The sequence below is a fragment of the Protopterus annectens genome, chromosome 2.part1, assembly GCF_019279795.1.
Source record: "Protopterus annectens isolate FY-2018-M chromosome 2.part1, PAN1.0, whole genome shotgun sequence".
NCBI lineage: Eukaryota > Metazoa > Chordata > Ceratodontiformes > Protopteridae > Protopterus > Protopterus annectens.
Genome location: NC_056729.1, coordinates 516,152,149 through 516,174,938, shown reverse-complemented (window position 1 = coordinate 516,174,938; position 22,790 = coordinate 516,152,149). Strand labels below are relative to the sequence as shown.

The following is a 22,790-nucleotide window of genomic DNA, read 5'->3' as shown; positions in this document are numbered from 1 at the left end:
GTCATTCTTGTAGCATAGCTATTTGCACTCTACATTTTTAATATAGTTCACTACTCTTTTCTTTTTTGCATTCATCTGCGAGACCATTAACATTTAAAGACATTACAGAAAGCATCATATTCTTGAACAATTAGTATCTCCACCTTTTATGTACAACTGCTTTTTGTTATATGTCTAGTTCCAGCTTTTGTGTTACATGCACATACTATTTGACAGGATAATATTTTATACAGTTGCTCAAGCCTATGTTACATCTTACAGAACTTTTTGTTTTATTGAAAACCCTCATACAAAAATACAAATGCACCCCAATAATCCCCCAAAACCTATTAACATGCAAAACTATGTACATCTTCAAATATTGAAGCTTTACCCTCCTAATAGGAACAAATGTTCCAAACTGACAACCACAATACACACTTCAGATAACTTAGAAGAAAGGTTATCTATGCGAAGACTCATGGTACAGGCTGTAGTCCTATTAAGTGCTGTCTGGCTTTGTCTTATCTTTATAGCTCTCTCAGTTGGGAAAACACTTGAATGTTTTCTAGGAAACATTTTATTCAAGCCATTTCGCTTTATAAGATTTTCTGCTAGAGATGACATAATCAGACAGAAAACTGTTTACTATGGGAAAAAAGCCTTATAATACGCAGTATTCTTTTTCATTTAACATGTTAGTAGATTAAGCTAACTGCCTTAACCCAGTCTTTCCCCTATACAAGAATGAGAAAAAGCACATTACTTTTTAACCATATTGTTTTCCTTTTTTTTACATTGCAGTGCCTACATTTCTTAAAACTGAACAAGGAGAGAGAGAAGGGAGAAAGAAAAAAAGAAAAAAAAGAAAAAATAGGAGCACCTATTTAGAATAGTATCCCCATTACACTTAAAAACAAATACTGGGGAAAAAAACTTCCTTTCTAACATGGAAAGAAAATCATGCACTACTAAAAAAGTACTACGAAAAAAATCTTGTTTTACCTACAGTTAACTTTATCCTTCCTCTTCTTTCTTGAATATTTTTCCAAATATTACTGCCATGAAGTAGGGCATATTCTTTAGAATCCCCTGCAAGTTTAACAAAGTCTAAGAAAGTCTAATATTCCCAGATTTTCTTGTTCTATTCCTGTTAATCGCCCAAACCCTGTTTCTGCTTCATTTCCAGTGTACTGTTGATTCTTTTAGTCAACTCTTTGTGCTTTTTTCCCCTCTCGCAAGCATCTTCCACTGAAACACTGGAAAAGGTTTCACTGGCACAGTCTCTCTGTGGTCTTCATTACCAGAAGAACAAGAAGCAGAATCTCATTCTGTTTCATGGCTCACTTTTTGTTGGACAAACTTCTGTATTTCTTCCTTAGCAAGTACGTCATCAAAAATGAAGTTGCTCCTCTAGGGAAAAGTATTTTGACAATAACAGGGTACAACAGTTTGAATCTCATGCCTGCTTCCTGACATTCCGTGCATAATGGGATAAATGTACTCCTCTTCTGCTTGGTGTACAAGTAGTCATTCTTCACAAGCACTCTGCTGTCTCCCACTTTTAGTACTTTGTCCTTCTGCCACAGTTTTGTCAGAATCAACTTCTGCTGGTAAGATTGTATCTTTACAATTAAAGACCTACTCTGTTTTCTTACAGCCAGGTTTGGAGCATACACACAATGTGCCCTTTCAATTAACAATTCCTGTTGTGGAATACCAGTCCAGTTGCTTATCTGTGCTTTCATACAATTAATACAGTCTGTTCCTTCCAGTTTGTCCTCTAATTCTACTATTTTTTGAAAAATCTCTTCTTGTGCAGTCTCATATTCAGACAGCCTTTTCTTCATTTCAACCTCTGAGTTTCGCAGTTTTATCACCTTATCCGAATATATGTTTGAAGCTTCTTCCATTATTCCAGTGTTTTATTGTTTGAGTTGATATACTCCATCAGGGTTTCATTTATTTTAGTCATGTCTGTGTGCAGCTGCCTTATACCATCCTCTAGGTTACTGGAAGCCATGTCTGGAGCTTGCACTGCTTTTTGCTGAACAGCTGCAGTACTTCTCCCAGTCAGTGTATTTGTCACCTTTTGTAGCTGATTTACCTTCAGGTCTTCTGCATTTCTTTTTTCCTGCCATCCAGGCAGTGCACTTACTAGCCAGTTACTGAAATTTACCCAGAAATCTAAGTCCATTGGCTTTCTCTGCTACATTTATATTTTCACACTGGGGAGAGCTAGAATTAAGCCGTTACTCAATATGCAGCTATCTTGGAAGTCCCAGTTTATCCTCAACACAACCTTGCCTTGTTCTTATGCAAAATCAGATAGGGCTGGTCCACCATTACAGTTTGCAGCTCAGAGACTCACATTGCAGATATCATAACAGTCAGTAAAACAGTTTTCCAAATAATGAGTCACAAATCAGCCAGATAGGCAGGACCAAAAGGAGATAAGGTCAGTTTTTCAAGAACAAAGTTAAGATCCCAGGAAGGAGGAATTTGCTTTTAATGGGGTTTCACATGCAACACTTCTTTCATAAACTAACCACAAAAAGAAGAGACAGAAGATGGGGATTCAAAGACAGACAACCTGAGAGGAGCACAAAATGCACTTTGATAGAACCATATAACAAACCATCTCTAATTAGCTCACACAAATATTTCAAACCTAGAGGAACTGAAACCCTTTTGAGACCTCTGTTATTGATTAGGTACCACCTAGAAAGCCTCTTCCACTTGCAAATGTAAAATTTTCTAGTTGCAGATTTTCTTGCCTCCTTAAATATCTTGTGTACATCCTCATGGAACAAGTGCCTCCAAGGTATCAAAACAGAATAACTCAGGTAGTCAGTTGCAATTGCTCTAAGGTGGGGTGTGTACCATTCACCCCTGATACTGTGTGAGCAGATCCAGTCTGTGAAGTTAGTGGCAACTGCCCTTGACCAATCCCATTAAAAGGGAGAACAAACTGCTTGGATCAAAAGGGGGTTACCACAATAACTTAAAGATTCACTGGAATGGACAGAATGCATTTATGAATATTCCTGACTATGGGCATGATAGAGCATCTGTCTTCCAAGAATGGCTGCAAAATCATCTTGAACATAACTTTTTCTGTCTATTTTGAAAGGAAGATAATGATAAGTTTTGTTCGCTGTAGAGGCAACTCTTATCAGTGCAGAGTCATTAGCATACTCAAAGGCTGCAGGATTTCCTAGGTAGATTTGAAGGGAGTGTGGTCTTAGAGGAGAAACCTGGATGTGCCATGATGACAGCCAATAAAATCCTTGCTTAACAAAGATATGTTTAGTACCAGGTAAAGAATGTGGTCTTTGTATTAACATAATGAATGAAGAATATAAGTTCAGAAGAATCTTTGGGATAGTTTATCTTTAGTACAATTCGTTTGCAAGATTTTTTCGGAGACTGTTCTTTAAAAAAGAACTGGAGAACGTTGAGTCTTCTTTGGGGTAATTAAGTGATTCAGGACTAGTGGAATTGTGAAAAACTGAGAATTCTTGAAGACAAACTTTGAGGTGGTAGGAGCAGGGGGAAGTGCATATTAGATGTACGTTTTTCACAAAAATCTTCTGTATTGAAGTATTAAAGAACATATGTAAAAAAAATCATCTGTCATGCAGTTTAATTTACAGAAAACAATCTTTTCTAAAGAACATAAGTCGTTGTCTTTTACTATATACACAGGAATCCTAGAAGTCCAAGTGTACTGAGTACTGATACCATTATGCCTTGCCTGTTACCACTCTACAGTGTACCTCCCATCTCAAAGAGGGGTATACCAGTTATGAATGGTGTGAATATATGAACACCCACCCAATTACTCAATTCTTATCTTAAAGCAGCATGATAACTTATTTTCCTTATCTTAAGTATACAGGGTTCAATTCTGGTAAAGTACAGTCTGATTCTGTCCTCTGGTTGCTGGCCAGACATTTAATAGTCTACAGGCTTATAGCCTATTATCTAGCTATGAACCTATGAAGCAAATAGATATACATGTGGTGTCTTCCACATCTGGTTCAAGTCCTGGAAGACCTCTACATGGAGCTTCCACTCCTGGGGGTCTGTGCAGTATCTGCTAAGTCTGTCTTTCACGAAGTCTTGCTCTGACAGAATGCATGAGGCATAAAAAGTCAGAGAATGCAGTAGAGCCAGCTCCCAGGCCATCGCTGTCAACCAGCAAAGTGGCTAAGACTGTAGCCCCATGCTTGCTCAGGTACCACATCGCAGTAGTGTTGTCCTTGGCCACTAGCAGAGGACCTGGAGTCAAAACGTGAAGAACTTTTAGGGTATGCGTCACTGCTAGCATCTCTTTTTATGTTCATGTGCTTTGACATGTCCTGAGGATTCCATATACCTTGCACTTGAACTTCCATGGACAACGTTCTCCAAGCAAAATCTGAAAATTATGTCTGGACAATTGGAGTGGGGTCTGAAGAATGAAAGGAAGTCTTGGCTTCAGAAACAGGTGATTCCCCACCACTGCAGTTCCTGTTTGTTTTTGCTGAGGCCATGCCTAGAACAGAGAAATCCAAGAAAATGCTCTGAAAAGTCAGAATTTTTCTTCTTCCAGAAACACCACCATTTTTACTGTGTCTATCAAGCACCACAGAAAACAATTTGTTGAGATGGTGTGAGGCAGGGCTTTTGAAAGTTCAATTTGAATCCCGAGTGGAAAAAGGGAGATGCAACCTTATCTAAGGACTCCAAGTACCCGGACAGAGAATCTACACAAATCAGCAAGTCATCTAAGTAAAGAAAAAACTGGATGCCTAGGCTCCTGTAATAGGCAATCACTGGGGCCAGACACTTTGTATAAACTAAGGTTGCAGTAGATAGTCCAAAGGGTAATGTAGAAAACTGATAATGTATGCAAAACATAACAAATATCAAAAATGTCCTGATACTGGGAGCAATAGGAATATGATAAGCATCCTTGAGCTTTAGAGTCTCCACAAAACAGTGGTCTGGAAGCAACACTTGGAGATTGACAGTTAGGGGAGTATTTTGAAGTTCTGAGGTTTTACAAAGGTGTTTAGAAAGGACAAATCTAGGACTGGTCTCCAGGAGTGCTCATTTTTTTGGTACCAAAAAGATTCTGGAGTAAACTCCTTTGCCTTTGTGTAGAGCAGGAACTGGTTCTATGATTCCAGCTTCCACCATGTGATGGAGCACTGCAGAAAACAACTCTGTCTCATCTGGTGGATATAGGGGAAATCCCCTGAAATGGGAAGGAGCATCTCCTCCAAATTATTCTCAGATATCATTTGTTTGAAACTACTTACAGCCACCAGGCTGCAGGGTTGACAACGAGCTTGAGGGAAGGAAGAAGAGAAGGAAAGGCAGATGAGCTAGGTGTGCTCGGTGACTTGGCATAGTCATTCTGAGGCAGGGAGTGAATTCATTTTTAGAAAGGAACCCATCGTTTGGTTTTAAAAACTTATCCTCCTTTCATTTCCTTTTGTATTCCTGACTTTTGTTTGGCTGAAATTTTTGTTTGTTCTACCCCTTGAAGGAAAATGCCTTGTTTGGAGAGAACTCGGACACATGAAGCACCCTAGATACCCCCACACAGTAATTTTCGTCTATTATTCCACTGTTTGAGAATCTGTATAAAATAGGACCTGAACACCAATGCAGAAATCAAAAATGCATTCAAAACTTTGTTTTTTTAAATCAAAGAAGTTCTGATTATGTAACCAAATATACCACCTTAATACAAAAAATGGAATCCAAACAACTTGGTAGACTGATCCAAAAGAAAACCACCAATGAATAAAAACACATCAAGATGTTTATTCACCGCAGCAATCCACACAATAAAAATATTTAGCACAACATCTAATTCAAGCACTTTCATCTTAGGACATAGACTTCATCAGAACTATCTGCAAGGAGTTGCAAATCATTTTCAGTAGAGAAGTCTTATGAAATGTCTCCAACTTTGATTCTTCCAATGCTACTCTTTGCCATATACCAGGATGCTGATTTTCCCTATCAGGCACTTGGCAATACTGTCCCCCAAATTAAATGAAACATATTCAAAGGGATGGAGGTCATATTAATTTGTCCTGTTCACCCTCCATGAGGTGCAAAGAAAAGTGTCAACTTAGTTGAGTTATTAAGAATTTGGTCAGAGAACTCTAGTGCCAGTCCTGAGGAAAAACAGTGCAATGCAGTTATTATCACAGAAAAATAAGTTATGTACTCACCATAAAGCTCCATCTGAGTAGTTGTACTTCATTTGTCTTCACCCTGTGGGTTACGGATCCATATCGGATCCAAGCCGGCAACTTTTACTAGCATCAGCTCCGAGCTCTAAACTCCTCCCCTTACCCATAATACACCTACACTGCCTTCCAACCCCAGATAGAGTTTGCTGAACCTTATACTGACAACCCGGCCTGAAAGATTTACTTCTGACCTATACTGCACCCCGTAGGCTGATCATATGCCAAGGTCCGGGGGAAGGAGGTAGGGATGGTTGAAGACAAATGAAGTACAACTACTCAGATGGAACGTTATGGTGAGTACATGACTTTTTATCTGAAGTAGTTTACTTCAGTTGGTCTTCAACCTGTGGGACAGAGTCCTCAGCTACTAAAACTCCTGGGGGGCCCTCATGGAAGGATATTCCAGAGCACCGCGGAACCAAAGGATGCTCTCCTTCTGGAAGTCAAATCCAATTTGTAATGAGAAATAAACGTATGAGATGAAGACCAAGTAGCTGCAGAACAAATATCATCCAAAGACACTCTAGACCAAAAAGCTGCAGACGTAGCCATGAACCTAGTGGAATGAGCTTTCACCTGACCTGGAGGAGACTTGCCTCTGACCTTATAGACATGCAGGATGCATGAAGAAATCCATCTAGCTATAGTGACCTTAGAGACAGGTTTCCCCAAAAAGGGTTTATAGAAGGATAAAAACAATTGATCAGATTTATGGAATTTTTTTGTCCTGTGTAAATAGAATCGTAACTGTCTATGAACATCCAACATGTGGAGTTCGTATTCAATCTTGTTAGTAAAATTAGGAAAAAAACACAGGCAAATTGTTGGTCTGATTGATATTGACTGGTGAAGCTACCTTAGGAAGAAATGATGGATTGGTTTGAAGCGAAACCCTATCTTTGTGAAAAATCATGTAAGGAATTTTGATGGACAAGGCCTGTAATTCTGAAACCCTTTTTGTAGAGATAATAGCCACCAGAAAAGCTGTTTTCCAAGATAAAAATTTTAGATCTGCAGTTGCAGCAGACTCGAAAGGTGGAGCGACCAAAGCTTGAAGAACCATAGTAAGGTCCTATGGGGGAACTGGATCTTTGACCAGGGGACGTAACAAAAAGGTGCCTTTGATAAAGGCTTTACACAGTCTGGAAGAGGCTAAAGAGGCAGAAATCTCGCCCACTTGAAAATGAGAGATGGCAGCCAACTGAACTTTGACAGTAGAAGAACTAGCTCAGTGTTGAAAGATATCAGCTAAAATATCAAGAATGGTAGAAATAGGAGCCGTGAAAGGATCTAATCTCCTTTGAGAGGCCCAAAAGGAAAAACGTTTCCACTTGCTGCGATAAACCTTCCTGGTCAAAGACTTATGAACAGCCAACAAAATAGATCTAAATGAGGAGGATAGTCCAGGAGTCCTAGCAATCACAGGAACTGGAGCAGCCAAGCTGTGAGCTTCAGACTGTCCAGATTTGGATGAGTCACCCTCGAAGGGTGTGAAATTAAATCCCAAATGGGATCTAGGATCCAAGGCGGAGTCAGACTGCGAGACCAAAGGAAGGGAAACCATACCTGGTGAGGCCAGAACGGGGCAATGAGGATCACTTTGCTCCCCAGACAACGAGCTTTCTTTAGAAACCTCAGAATGAGAGGTACTGGCGGGTAAGCATACAAAAGACCGGGAGGCCAAGCATGAACTAGAGCATCTCTGGGGGATTCCCCCAGCAGGGGGATCAGAGTGAAAAACTTGCTGCACTTCGCGTTGGAAGGAGATGCAGAGAGATCGCAGCAAGGTTGACCCCACTCGCTGAAGATCTGTTCCGCTACTGACGGATTCAGAGACAACTTAGCCTGTCCGCAAGGATGTAGGACCGTCCCGGAATGTGCATTGCGATGAGAAAGTGACTGGTGGAGGTTGCCCATTCCCACACTCTCATGGCCTTACGACAAACAGGGTAAGATCTGATCCCTCCCTGTTTGTTGATATACCAGACCACTGACATGTTGCCTGACTGAATAGCAATCGTCCCCAGAGGAAGAAAGGCATGAAGGGCCTGCAACGCTAGAAGGACCGCCCTCATCTCTAGGACATTTAAATGCAAACTGGTCTCTATGGGGGACCACAGGCCTTGGACTGTCCTGCCCAAACAATGCCCCCCTCCAACCTGAGTTGGGAAGACATCCATGGTCACTGTGGCTTGGGCCTGGGCTGCAACAAAAGGTTGTCCCTCCAAAATGTCTGAAGAGCTCATCCACCATATGAGGGACGACCGACAGACTCGACTGAGTTGAATTAGATATGTCAATGTCAGTTCCAACAGGGACCATTGTACAGCTAGAGTGCACTGTAGAATTCTCATGTGTAACCGAGCACAAGGAAGAAGAGTTATGGTTGCCGCCATCGAGCCTAGGACCCTCAACATCGATTCTGCCATTGGAAGATGAGAACTGTAGATCAGGGAGACATGCATCCTCAGGATTTGAGCTCTCTCCGAGGTCAGGAATATTTTGCACTGAAGAGTATCTATCCTGGCACCAATGTAGTCTATCACCGGTACAGGATCTAGGAGAGAGTTGGATGTGTTGATTGTGATCCCCAAACGCAGGGCAAGAGTCAGGAAATAATCTCTGGTTTGGGGGAGTAGACGCCTGGTGGGAGTAGTGAGGAGCCAATCGTCCAGGTACGGATAGACCTGAATCCCCAGAAGCCTCAGGTGAGCCGCTACCACCGCCATCACTTTGGTGAACACCCTGGGGGCTGTGGTAAGACCAAATGGTAGGGCTCGAAATTGGTAATGTGACCCCTAGCCGGAAGCAGAGGAACCTCCTGGAGCTTCTGTGCATTTTTATGTGATAGCAAGCATCCTGGAGATCTAACTAGCACATCCAGTTGCTCTCTTGCAGGTACGGCATTGATGGACTGTAATGTGACCATCCAGAACTTCTCTTTGGCAACTGACAGGTTCAGGGTAGAGAGGTCCAGAATGGGCCTTAAGTCCCCCATTTTCTTTGGCACCAAAAAGAACCTCGAGTAGAAGCCTGATCCGGACTGATCTGGGGGACGGTTTCAATGGCTCATTTTTCTAGCAGCTTGGAAATTTCCTGTGCTGCTGCCTCCCTTTGCATGGGTGGTACATCCGGGAGCTGTCTGGGAGATTTGGGGGAACCCATGAAGGGGAGAGAGTATCCTCTGGATATGATTTGAAGCACCTAGCGGTCCGTTGTTATGGACTCCATTGCCACTGGGTGCAAGGACAATCGTCCCCTGACTGCCTCCAGAGTAGAGTAGTCAGCAACCCCTCAGGGTTACTGCCCAGGTCTGTCCGAGAAAGGTTCGAGACCTAAAGTTCCACGGACCCCCTTTGCCTCTGGGCCGGCATCCATTCTGTCCCCCTCTGCCTCAGGGGGAAGAAGAGCCCTGAGTGCCCCGGGAATACTGTGACTTCCGGAACCACATCTTCTTTTGCCCTCTCTGGTTCTGGGAAAAGGACCTTTGAGGGTTAGAAAAGTGGATCCTGATGACAGACAGTGTCTTCCCATCCTTCTCACTCTGGACTAATGTCTCCTTGACGGTCTTACCAAAGAGTGTAGAGCCATCATAAGGGGCACTGGCAAAAGATGTCTTGAAGAGTTCAGAAAATTGACATACCTGAGCCAGGTGTTTCGCCTCATGGACACGCCAGACCCAGACGCCCTAGCCAACGCTTCCCGTAGCATGGGAGAGAAGTCGCATGGATGTGTTAGATACTGCTTTTAAAGTGGCCATCCCCGCGGAGAACGAAGCCTTGTCCTTCTGTGACATGGACTTGGGGGGAGACTCTTCCAGCTCCTTTACCAGGTCGCACTGGAGTCTGGTGACATGGGCCGAGTAGTTCAGTGCCCTAATCGAAAAGGTAGCTGAAGCGTACACGTGGTTCCCTAGGTGGTCCATCATCTGCGACTCTCGGTCAGGAGAGTGGACCGAGGAACTCTCCTGAGCAAGTTCCTTCTTAGTGGCTGCTGCTGCTACCACCATGGCATCTACGGGGGAGCCCTTATTCCAAGCTGACCTGTTTATGGGGGGGGGGGGCTTAGGCTCTTGTCAGATCTTTTTGGGATAGGTTCCATGGTGTCCGGTTCCTTCCATGCCTGCAAGGTGACCAGATCCACCAAAGGATCCACGGGAGGGGACACCATGGAAGTAGATGGGCCCATGCCAAAAGCCTCCAGGAACACAGACTCATCAGAAGAAGGTTTGGGGGCAGACCAACCTCCCCACTGGTGCAGGATCTCCATGATGTCTCCAAAGGAGACATCTTTGGGAGGTGACCTAGGGGAACCCACTCCATCATCTAAGTCCGTGTCCTCAGTGAGGGACTCTGGGGAGTCCAAGTGCCTCCTCTTGCACGTATGCTTGCGAGGCACCTCTCCGGTGGGGCTCTCCAGGGGGAGCTCACAAGCCACTTGTTCCTCGGGGGGAACTGTCTGGGGCTCTTCGAGCGGGGGCTGTCACTCTGGTAAAATGATGGGAACCATAGACAGAGCCGAGGGGGTCTGGGAGGAGTCTGAGGGGAGCGGATAGGGGTCTCGATCCGGCTGAGAGAACCCATTCTACCACGTCGAATGCTGAAGGAGAGCGAACCTCCTGAAAAACCAATAAGGAGGCCATTCTCCCCGGGTCCAATGACAGAATCGGAGCCGGGCCCAAGGTGGATGGAGCTCCAAGGGAGGGAACCTGGCCCGACAAAGTCGGAGCCGATGAAAAAGATCCCACTTCCTCAGATCAGATATCCAAGCTCCGGCTCCGATAGCAGCTCAGATCCGAAACGCTCCAGGCATCTGACGGCATCGATGAAGCAAGTACTGTTGGCACCGACCCCCTGACCAAAGCCAACCTCATAAGAGTACTCCAAACCCGAAGGTCGGATCAGAGAAGGAGATATAGGTTGAAAAAGAGGAAGTGAGCTCCCTCCTCCTGAGGGAGGGGGGCTGGCAAGACCCCCATCTGGATCTGTTTATGGATAAATCGCCTCATCATCCTATCCAGATCCATGTGTGACAAGGAGCGGGTGGACTGTGACGAGGCCACGGACTCTGACCTGGCAGGTCGGGGCATCAAGGCCCGAGAAGCTGGACACATCTCCTCCGGCTCCGAGGAGAACCTCAGAGATCGGAGCCGAGGGGAGTCACGGATCCGTGGAGTCTTAGTTGGAGAAGAAAGGTCCGGAGACCTCTTTCCCTTTTCCCTCCTCTTCGACTCTTTCTCCCTCTCTCTACCTCTTTTCTGCTCCATTACCACAGGCTTTGGTACAGGAGGTTGAGTCCTAGCCTGGGAGGGAGGAGAAGCCAGAGGAAGAGAGGAGAGAGAGGTGGCCACAGCAGCCACTGTGACCGAAGCCGGAGATGAGGAAACAGTCTGAAGGAGGAAGAAGGCCTTTTAGGGCCAACTTGGCCTTCCTATCCTTAAGGGCGTGGGGGTTAAAGCCCGCACAAATGCTACAGTACACACTCAGGTGGGCCACACCCAAGCACAAAACGCACACAGTGTGGCTATCCGCTGGAGATGACTTATGGCCACATTCTGTGCAGTGTCTGAAAACAAGCTTTTCAGCCATACTATATATTAGAAAGATACCCTTAATAAAAAACAGGCAGGTTCTAACTAAAAACACACACACACCTACTCACCACACTCATATACAGAAAAAACACTGGGGGGGGGGGGAGCTACTACCTACACCGCAGTACAAACTACTCTAACTAACCTAAATACACTAACACGCGACGCACCAAGCGAGGGGAGGAGAAAGAGGACCTATACTAACACTCACCGACAGAAATTGAAGAAAATTATTCACTCATGAAAAGTTTTAACCCATTGACTAGTTGGAGCTCAGAAGACACCATGCTGAAGCAATTCGCGGCAAACGAGATCTGGGGTTGGAAGGCAGTGGAGGTGTATTATGGGTAAGGGGAGGAGTTTGGAGCTCAGAGCTGATGCTAGTAAAAGTTGCCAGCTCAGATCCGATACGGATCTGTAACCCACAGGTTGGGGACCAAATGAAGTAAACTACTTCAGATACAGTGTTACAAGATTTTTTTTTGTGTCAACTACCAAAAATATGATTTTCAGGTTCAAATACTGGTGCTAGAAAAAAATAATTATCTTGTACTAAGAACAGTTTAGCATGTCAATTGCTTAACAACTTAAAAGGAGATTATATAAATATCTTTCAAGGCAGGTAAGGAGGGGACAGCCACAGAATTGAACATCTCGTCCTCCGTAAGGTCATATACCCTTGTCTAGCTCTGGGGTAGTTCCCGACTGCTCCCAACAAAATATCACTAAATCTAGCAACCAAAAAATGTGAACACTTCTTTGGGCTTAAACTCAGGTTCACCTTCTGAGGAATCGGAGTAGAATGGACTCAGTGCCAAATATGAAATCGCCATTGTCCTCATCAGATTCCTCATCATTTTCTGAAACAATAGAAAGGTCTATAGCCAAACCAGCATTAGAGCTACATATGGGAACACAACCACTAGAATTACCTGTCTGCAAAACACTCAGTCAAGAAAACCATATCAACCTTATAATCAGCTACAGTCAGATTATCAGATGTATGAATAAGCTTCTGTTTCTTTTTCTTGTGAACTTCACTACTAGATAACATAACTAGGGTATGTCTGACCAGGGGTCTCCTATCCAGGACTACTCCTACACCTGAAGGATTTTGCTTTCCTATACCTGTGCCAAGTACTGGAGCAGACACAGAGGATATCTAAAAATCCCATTCCATAGTGACCAACAAAGTTCTACAGGGAGTAAGTGGTCTGCAGGACAAGCAGAGGCTCTGACAAAATCAATAACCATGGGCTAAGGCATATTTTTATTTTCTTTTTAGGTACATTAGGACATGACAGGGGGTAAAAGAATTAGGATCCATCAAGTCAGTGGAAAACACCACCAGAATAATAAACTGACAGTGCTGGATAAGGTATCACAATAAGCACTTAAATGTTTCTACTAATACGCATGTCCCAATACAACTAATCTAACTGTCCTGTTATCACAGGTGTTCAGAATTCTTTTAAAATTGACAGAAGTTAAAGAATTTCCAGTACACGAAGTCCAAACATCAATGCAACGTGTCAAACTAGTGTTAAAAATTAGCTCTACAAACTTTAACCACATTAAACTGCCATAAAATAATGTTTAATAGCAATTCAAACTATATTTTCTCGTCAGAGATTAGTATCTCCATACTACATTCAAATAACTTAATTTGCGGTAAAATTGTGTTCCAATGTTAAAAACACACAAAGCAGAGTCATACATAAAGTATATAATGTATACTGTAAAGTATATAACGTATACTGTAAATGCTGAAATATCCAAGTTTGCAATATTTTCCTGGCAAATTATGAAATTAAAGCAGAACAGTAAAGACCAGAGCAATTCATTTGCGGTTTTGACTGCATGAGAAAGCCCCATAGTGTCTAACAGCACACGTACACTGCACTTCTGAGAGAGCACTGAAAGCTTCCTCAGAAACAGAAACAAACAAGTATTTGTTAGAGTCAGACGTCAAATAAACACTACTACAAGAAGTAATTCCCACAATAATTTGCAAGCACTGACAGAAACTATATATGAAAATATTTTTAAATAAACATAAGAGAATAATAAATCTAATAATAAAATGAGAGAAAGGGGATCCACAAATGGCGCTTACCTCAACAGTAAGCCAGTAAAATAAGCACTGGATCCTGTGATGAGTCTGAGGATTTTCTTCTTTGGATGGCAGTAAAAGACTGAACACTTAACTTCTTGTGACAGCTGATGGCATCCCTCTCAGGATATACTCAGCCATCGGCTGTCGTAGGAAGGCAGAAGGGAGTCTGCACTTTTGAAAGTTGGCCAGCGCTAGATTACCTTGGCAGATAACCCAAAACGCCACTGAGGCAGTGAAAATTATGAACATCAATTACATAAAAACAGATATGATAAACACAATAGCAGAAGTACAGCAACAAAAAGACCACAAAATGTTGATCATAAAGTAAGGAGAGATTTAGATCAGTGAAGGTAGCTGATTCCATTGGGGGATGGGATGGGGGTTGGGAAGTTGGCATACTGGTTAAGGTATTTATCTTACAAATGATAGGTTTGATTCTCACATGCGATAATTGGCTAGGCTTAAAATTGCCCATGAGGGCAGTTAGCCTAGTACTAACATATGAACCTATGAACCATAAGTACCTGGGCAACACAGACAAAACAGCATCTGTCTTATGTGTCCATCCTGGTCCTAGAACAACCAGTAGCGCCTCACCTGATGACCTGAGTGCATAAAACAGGAAATTAGGTATAAAGATCTTAAGTAAAGAATGTAGCTACTAAAAGACAGCTAGGTCCAGGTCCCACAGCACACAGATAAGATAGAACATAGACTACCCAGTCAAATCCCAGGTTGTGGAATTCCAGACCTCGGCCAAGTGAATGAAATCTCATCAGAGAGCCCAAACTCCAGAAGACTAGAGCAGGCAAGACAGTATAAACAAAAGCACTTGTACATGTAGGCAAATCTGCAGGAGAAAGAAGGTGCTTGATCCAGCTAAGGTTATTCAGGTAGGTATACTGACCTGATGACTGCTGATACGTGGCACTTTAGTGCCAGCACATTATCAAGAAATAGCCCCAGAAGTTCACCTAAGATGAAAACTTTGATTCCTTCTGAAGATAAGACAGTTTAAAAAAGGAAACTGTGAAGGATGATCAGTGGTATGAACAAGCATAGCCTCTAGGTTTATAGGACTCACCTTAAGTCAACTATTTCTTACCAGACTGTGGACATAATACATATAGTCTTCCTACTTGGAAGAATCAGACATATAGGTCTTGGGAAAAACTAGATATCACCTGCATAGCAGAAACATCTGGTTCCCCAACCTTGCATCACTAGCTTCAATGGCAGAAAATACACAGTAAGCAAGAACAGAGCCAGAAGAGAGCCCTACAGCATACTACACTACAGGAGGTATACCTGAGAAATTAAACACAAGTCATCTTGCATGAATAAGATGAAATAAGGGGCAAGCCACTCTAGTACAGTGCCAGACAAGCCACAGTAAATCTGAAGATGCACCAAAATAATTTCATGTTTAACAGCAGCAAACTTTTAAAGTGTGTGGAACATGGGGAAATGAAAGGGAGCAGTTGGCTCACTCAGATGTACTGTTGAGCTTGCCAAACACTGTTTGCCACCCTGAAGTGGCCCAGGAGCCACCACTTCCCTTCACCTTTCCTAACCAGCAAATAGAGTGGTATGATCTCAGGAACCGCCCAAGGAAATCTTTCAGAGAACCTTTTGGATCAATTCTGAGGAAATTTTCTGATGTTTGGACTTACATCAATGCAAGGAAAGTTTAAAGCTCTGCATATAGCACGAGACTGCAGAGGCCTTCTGAAGACTTGATGGATGAAGAGGCATGCTCAATGAAAGCTACAAACAGCAAGCTTACCAACAGACTAAAGTCATGAATCTATCAGAAGGAATACAGGCAAGTAGCACATCACTCCAATAACTGGCAAATTACAGAAGGTACCAAGAAGACAACCTGTGCTCAGTACACTTGCATAATTTCACTAAATTAAACAAATAACTTAACACTTGAAATTCACCCATCCCAAAGCCTAGCACCTCCAATGACCACAGAAGGAGAATTGAATGCTGATAACGAATACTAATCATGCAGTGAACAGCACCTGAAACTTGCTTGCTATTAGTCTAAAATTCATTAACATAAGTGCTACAATAAAAATACAGACATTTCAAATATGAAAGAAGTTCATATCAGCACATTCAGAATTTCAACAGCAAACAGTTCATACCAATGCATTTAATAATCAATAAGACATACCATTTCCTCTTTGGCGTGCAGCACAGATGAATCCACAAATCCATTTAGGGTCACACTTTCTGGTTTACCTAAAATCAGCAAACAATGTAAAGAGTTAAAATTACAGTACACTCTGTAGCACAAATTCATTACAACACTGTGTAGCATTTCAAATAATTCAATTTTAATGAGGAATTTATTTATTAAATAATGCATCATATCACTATGAAAAAGGCAAACTGTTTAAAGGTCTTCCTAGAAGCATCCTGAAAGACTTCTACAAGTCAATCGGTCTATATGAGACAATTAAATCTTTGTAAGTTCCTCACCATTACAGCAGACCTATTGATATGTTTGGGCAGCTATTACTTGATCGGCTTACTCACTGGAAAACTTACTGGATTACAGCCATTTTACCAAATCCACAAGGTGAACCAACACAGATCTCTTGTGATGGTGATACAATGACACGACTCTTAGCAAGTCCTGTAGACAACATGTTGATAGACACTAATTTAAGCTCAGTTTTGTTCAAACCTCTTACTTGAGCAGCCACATATAATTTTTGGCAATGTTTTGCCCATATGCAAATTACAAAAGAAACATTTAGTGTATAAATGTACATTTTATTCCTACCTTTTATACTACCATATCATAAAAAGTAAAGCACATTTTTTGATAACGGGAGGAAATATAGTTGTGCAGTATACACTTGAAGTGTATTCAGCTTTCTATCTCCCCTCTATTTCCATTTCCCCCACCCCTTTTCCATCTGTCCAATGCCTGTTTAAATGCCTCTATACATTCCCTTTCCACCATCCATTCTTCTAGTCGATTAAATGGGTCCCAAAACCTTTCCATAAAGAAGCACTTTTGCAAATCCAAGAAGTCATCTGTCCATATAATCAGCTGCCTGTGCCCCTCTTCTCTCCTCTGTTCTTCCTTTTCACAACAAGGCCTTTGCATCGCCATAACATGATTATGCATACCCAAAATGTCACCCCATCTCTTCTACTAAAGAACTTTTGCTCCTCTAGTCACTGGTTATATCTTCTACTCTCTACCCACACAGCTTTGTAATGTTTCTCTCCTGGAACTGTACCCCAATGTCCTTCTCCTTGTACAGTCTTTAGAACTGCATGCATCTCTCAAGGTGTCCAACAGTACAGGAGTACTCTTTCTCTCCTTTCTAGAGTCACTCATCCTGAGGTTTCCCAACATTTTGTTGGTTACTTTTAGTGCCCTCTCACTTTGCAGCTGGTAACCCTAATAATCCTGCTTTGTTGTAATCAGTTCCAATTCTCCCAGTCAGTATCTGGCATTAAGGCTGTTGTTACTTACTGCAATACTTTAATGCTGTGTTTGTACTTAACCTCCACTACTACCTTTCAGCTCACTTGGACAGCCTTTTCAAATCCTTGCTTAGACTCCTTCTCCATCCCCATCATTCAATGCTGTACCTTTATGTCCTCAGCAAAGAGGCTAATACCATTTCTGTACTCCCTAAGACTGTATTTATACTCAGTTTCTTGAAAGGGGTACAGCACTATATAGCCAGCCTTAGGCACAGGCCAACTAGGCAGCCACCTAGGGCACAGCTCTAGCAGAGGTGCTTTTCTAGTATTTATTTTTTGTAGTAAGCAAATGGTTTCTTTAAAATATGTTGAATGAATACAGGAAAAACTGAAGAGTAAAACAAACCATGAGAAAAAGAAAGAAAAACGTAATCTGCGATGATGCAGGAAAACCAAGATGGGGGGGGCACCGGGTGATGTTGGGGGAGGTGCTGTGGAGCCCTTTTGCCTGTGGCACCAGCTGACCAAAGGCCAGCCCTACAGCACTGATCCCAACATATCATTTTATCATTTTCAGTATCATATTATTTTCAGCATCATCCCAAGGAGAAAAAGTAGAGAATACAAAGAGTAGTATACAGCTATACAGAATTTATACCATAGTTTAGTGAAGTTTATATAGCCTAGATCACGGACTGATTAGCAACATAATGATATGAAAGATCCAATACGTACTACAAGCAGAATGCAATCACTTTGGAAGATGTTAGGGGAAGAAAGAAAAAAGGGGGAAGGGAGTGAGAGAGAGAGAGAGAGAGAGAGACCGCAGAAGCTTTAAGATGAAAAAAAAAGAAGTTACGTACTTACCATAACGTTCCATGTGAGTTGTTTATCTCACCTTTATTCTCACTGATGGGTTCGGAGCCGATCCTCTGCTCAGACATGGCCGATAGCAAAGCTCAAGGTTTGCCAGTAGCTGGAGACCAAGCCCCTTTTCCCACAATGCACTGCTAGAACTACCTCAGATCTTGTTTGCTGCAAGTATAAATATATATACCCTTTTATTTATTTCTACAAGGAAGCACTTCCCGAAGGGGAAGAAGAAATACTGAATAACCAGGATGGTACTAGCCTCTAAGTCAACTGTCAGCCAGGAGGGGGAAGGAGGGAGGGACGTGAGAATAAAGGCGAGCTAAACAACTTACATGGAACGTTATGGTAAGTACATAACTTCTTTATGTAAAGTTGTTAAATCTCGCCGTTTATTCTCACTAATGGGTAGCGTCCCTAGCACCCTCAATCTTGGGTGGCTCATGGAAGTATGTTCTTCAGTACTGTGGAACCAAAGGAAGACCTGTCCCTAGAAGCCTTATCTACTTTGTAATGCATGACAAAGGCATGAGGCTTAGACCAAGTGGCTGCAGTGCAAATATTGTCAAGGGGCAATTTAGCTTGAAAGGCAGAAGACGTAGAAACGGCTCTGGTAGAATGAGCCTTAGGTTTGTGTGTCAATGGCATGCTCGCATTCGCATAAACAAAGGATATACAATCTGATAACTATTTAGATAAAGTTGTTTTAGCCACTGGATTACCTTTTCTGGCTTCTGAGAAGGATACAAAAAGTTGATCTGCTTTTCTAATATCCTTAGTTCTGTCAAGATAAAATCTGAGCTGTCTGTGAACATCAAGTTTGTGCAGCATGTATTCCAATTTGCTAGAGTGGTTGTGAAAAAAGACTGGCAGCTCAATGACCTGATTGATATTGGATTCAGAACAGACTTTAGGTAAAAATGAGGGGTTTGTTCTGAGAGATACTCTATCAGCATGGAAAATCATGTAAGGTGGTCTGACAGATAATGCTTGAAGTTCTGACACTCTGCGGGCAGAAGTAATGGCCACTAGAAAAATAGTTTTCCATTATAAATATTTGAGATCACAAGAAGATGCTGGTTCAAAAGGGGGAAGAATAATTTGAGACAGCATAAAGTTCAAATTCCAGGGAGAATAGGGAATTTTGACAGGAGGTCTCGTGAAGAACACCTTTAAGAAAGGTTTTAGATAACTTATGGCCCAAAACATTCGAGCCACCAAATCCAAGGTGGAAATTTGAGATGGCGGCTAACTGGACTCGAACTGTAGCAGCTGCTGCCCCTTCCTTAAAAATCTTTGTCAAGAATTGTAAAATGGATAATAGCGGAGGTTGGAAAGGGTCAATTTTCTGTATGTAGGCCCAAATTGAGAACCTTTTCCACTTACTGCCGTATAATTTCCTGGTGGATGGCTTGTGAGAAGACAAGAGAATTCGTCTTGTATCTTCTGAAATTGAAGGAAGCCTGGCAATTAGGGGAAATGGATTAGCCAAGCAGTCAGTTTCAGGGACTGCAGGGAAGGATGGAGGTCCCCTGGCGGGTGCGTCAGAAGATCCGGAACTGGGTCCAGGATCCATGGATCTTCCAACAGGTGATGGTGGAGAAATGGGAACCAAATCTATCGAGGCCAGTAGGGGGCTATGAGGATAATAGTCCTTCCCAGTGATTTTGCTTTCTGTAAAAATCTGGGTATCAATGGGAAGGGTGGGAATGCATAAAGGAGACCTGGGGGCCAATCGTGTAAGAGTGCATCTCTCGGGGGATGCCCTGGAGGTGGTATTAGGGCAAAGTAGCTTCTGCATTTTGAACTGATGTGGCTGGCAAAGAGGTTGCAGCAAGGCTGGCCCCATTTGTGGAAAATCAACTCTGCAACCTGTTGTTTGAGAGACCACTCATGAGGGAGCAATATTGCCCTGCTTAGCTTGTCTGCTATCACGCTGGATTTCCCTGGGATGTGCATTGCTAACAGAAAACCCTGGGATGACACAGCTCATTGCCAGACCCTGAGGGCTTCTCGACAAAGGGGGTAAGACTTGGTTCCACCTTGCTTGTTCAAGTACCAGACTACTGACATGTTGTCCCATCTTAATTGCAATAGTTCCTAGAGGAAGAGAGTCCTGAAAGTACTGCAACGCCAGAAGTACCGCTCTCAACTCTAGAACACTGATATGCAGATGTGACTCTTGATCCATCCATGTGCCTTGGGCAGTCTTTCCCTGAAAATGCCCCCCCACCCTATCAAGGAAGCGTCCGTGGTCACAGTGGCTACTGGGGGGGGGGGGGACAAAGGGTCTTCCAATTGTGACATGAAGAGACGTCAACCACCACCGAAGGTCACTCTTGCAAGAATCCGTGGTGAGAATCATGTGGTGCATCGGTAGTTTCTGGTAAGATCACTGAGCAAAGAGGAGCCACTGAAGAATTTGCATATGCATCCTTGCGAGTGGTATAGCCGGGATTGCTGCCACCTTCAAGACCTCTGCTGCCGTAGCTTTGTTCTTTGACACCAGTGAGCTGACGTGTTGGCGGAGAAGTGAGAATCTTTTGATTGGAAGACGTAGAGTGGTACCTGAGGTATCTAACTCTGCTCCTATAAAAACAGTATGCTGCAATGGCGATAAGGCAGACTTTTCAAAGTTGATTGTAATGCCTAATTGATGGCAGAGTGTCAGAGTGTATTTTGCTGCCTGAGTCAATTGATGCCTGGTGGTAGCGGTGAGGAGCCAATCGTCTAGGTATGGAAACACCTGGAATCCTAGACGCCTCAGGTGAGCCGTGACCACTGCCATGCATTTGGTGAACACTCTGGGGGCTGTATTGAGACCAAAGGGCAGGACTCAAAACTGGTAATGGTTGGCTCCCAGCCGGAAACATAAGTGATCTCTGGAGCGTCTGTTCATCTTTATATGATAGTACGCGTCCTTGAGATCTATGGAGCACATCCAATCGCCTTTCCCTAGGAAGGGAAGAATGGACTGAAGTGTGACCATTTGGAACTTCTCTTTCTTTATGAACTGGTTGAGTCTGCTGAGGTCCAAGACAGGTCTCCAGTCCCCTGTTTTCTTTGGTACCAAAAAGAATCTTGAGTAAGTTTCGAATCCAACTTTGTCTGCTGGGACTGGCTGGATGACTCTTTCTAGCAATTTGTGGACCTCTGCGATTGTTTGTTCCCTGAGACTGGGTGGAACATCTGGGATTCTGTTTACAGGAATGGGAGGGGTAGAGAACGGTATGAAATATCCTCTGGAAATTATGCTTTGTACCCATGTATCTGATGTTATGTTTAGCCAGGCTTCTGGGTACAAAGACAAGCGACCCCCGACTGCCTCCAGAGCCGAACAGCCGGGCCCCCTTTCAAGGGCGATGGTAAGGTTGACCAGAGAACTGACCCCTGTCACCCTGTTGCTGCGAACCCCCTCTGCCGCAGGGGTGGCGTCTTCTGTTATAACCCCCTCCTCTGCCTCAAGAGGGGGTTTCTCCATGTATGTCCTGAAAGGCTCTCTGTGCTTTTCAGAACCACATTTTCCCTCCCCTAGGGCCCTTGGGATAGGGCCGAGTAGGGGTAGAAAAACGGACTCCAACAGCAGATAAGGTCTTGACTTCCTGCTCACACCTGGTTAAAGTTTCCTTTACTTTAGGCCCAAACAGTGATGAGCCATCGAATGGGGTGTTGATAAAGGAAGACTTAAAGGGTTCCGCAAAGGAACAGAGATGCATCCAGGCTCGTCTTCGGAGAGCAATGCCCGAACTAGCGGCTCTACTCGAACCATCAGCTGCATAAGATATGAGACGCATGGACGAGTTTACAACTGAGTTTAGGGTAGCGAGCTGTGCGTTGACTTTGTCGGCCACCCCTGCAGCTACCGTACCCTGGAGAGTATCTCCTAGCTCTTTCAGATCATCTCTTTGCAGTCTCATAAAATGGGTTAAGTAGTTCAGTGATCACACAGAAAAAGTCGCTGAACTAAACATGCGTTTCCCATATCTATCCATGATCCTAGAATCTTTGTTAGGAGGATGGATAGATACGGATGTTTAAGACACTTCCTTTTTGGTGGCTGCAGCTACCACCATGGCATCAACAGGCACTCCCTTGGTCAAAAATGGCTTGTCCACTGGGGCAGACATGAATTTATTTGGCTTGCGAGGGTCAGGTTCCATGGCCTCTGGTGACTCCCCACGCCTTATGAAAGATCAGTTCCATGAGCTCGTCGTAAGGCGGAGACACCCAAGAAGTGGAAGGTTGACACCCAAAAGCCTTCAAGAGCATGGACTCATCCTCAGTAGGGGTCTTGGACTGCCAATCGCCCCTCTGACTAAGGATCTCTAATATCTCCGCAAAGGAGATATCCTCAGAGGGGGATCGAGGGGACCCTTCTGACTCATCCAAGTCCGTGTCAGATGTCAAAGACTCCTGTGGGAGTCTAAGTGCCCCCTATTGCACAGTCTCTTCCTGGGCACCTCCTCAGTGGGGTGATCTGGAGAGGTCTCAGAAGAGCACTGTGGGGGTACTT

General features: G+C 43.4%; 1 protein-coding gene across 1 annotated transcript in view; it reads right to left on the bottom strand.

Moving 5' to 3' along the window:
• LOC122794131 overlaps window positions 1-22,790 on the bottom strand; it is a 310,734-nt gene that overhangs the window by 102,875 nt on the left and 185,069 nt on the right. Inside the window, exon 2 of the mRNA XM_044062312.1 lies at window positions 16,134-16,201. Coding sequence (XP_043918247.1) covers window positions 16,134-16,201 — 68 coding nt within the window. The remainder of the gene's footprint in view (window positions 1-16,133; window positions 16,202-22,790) is intronic.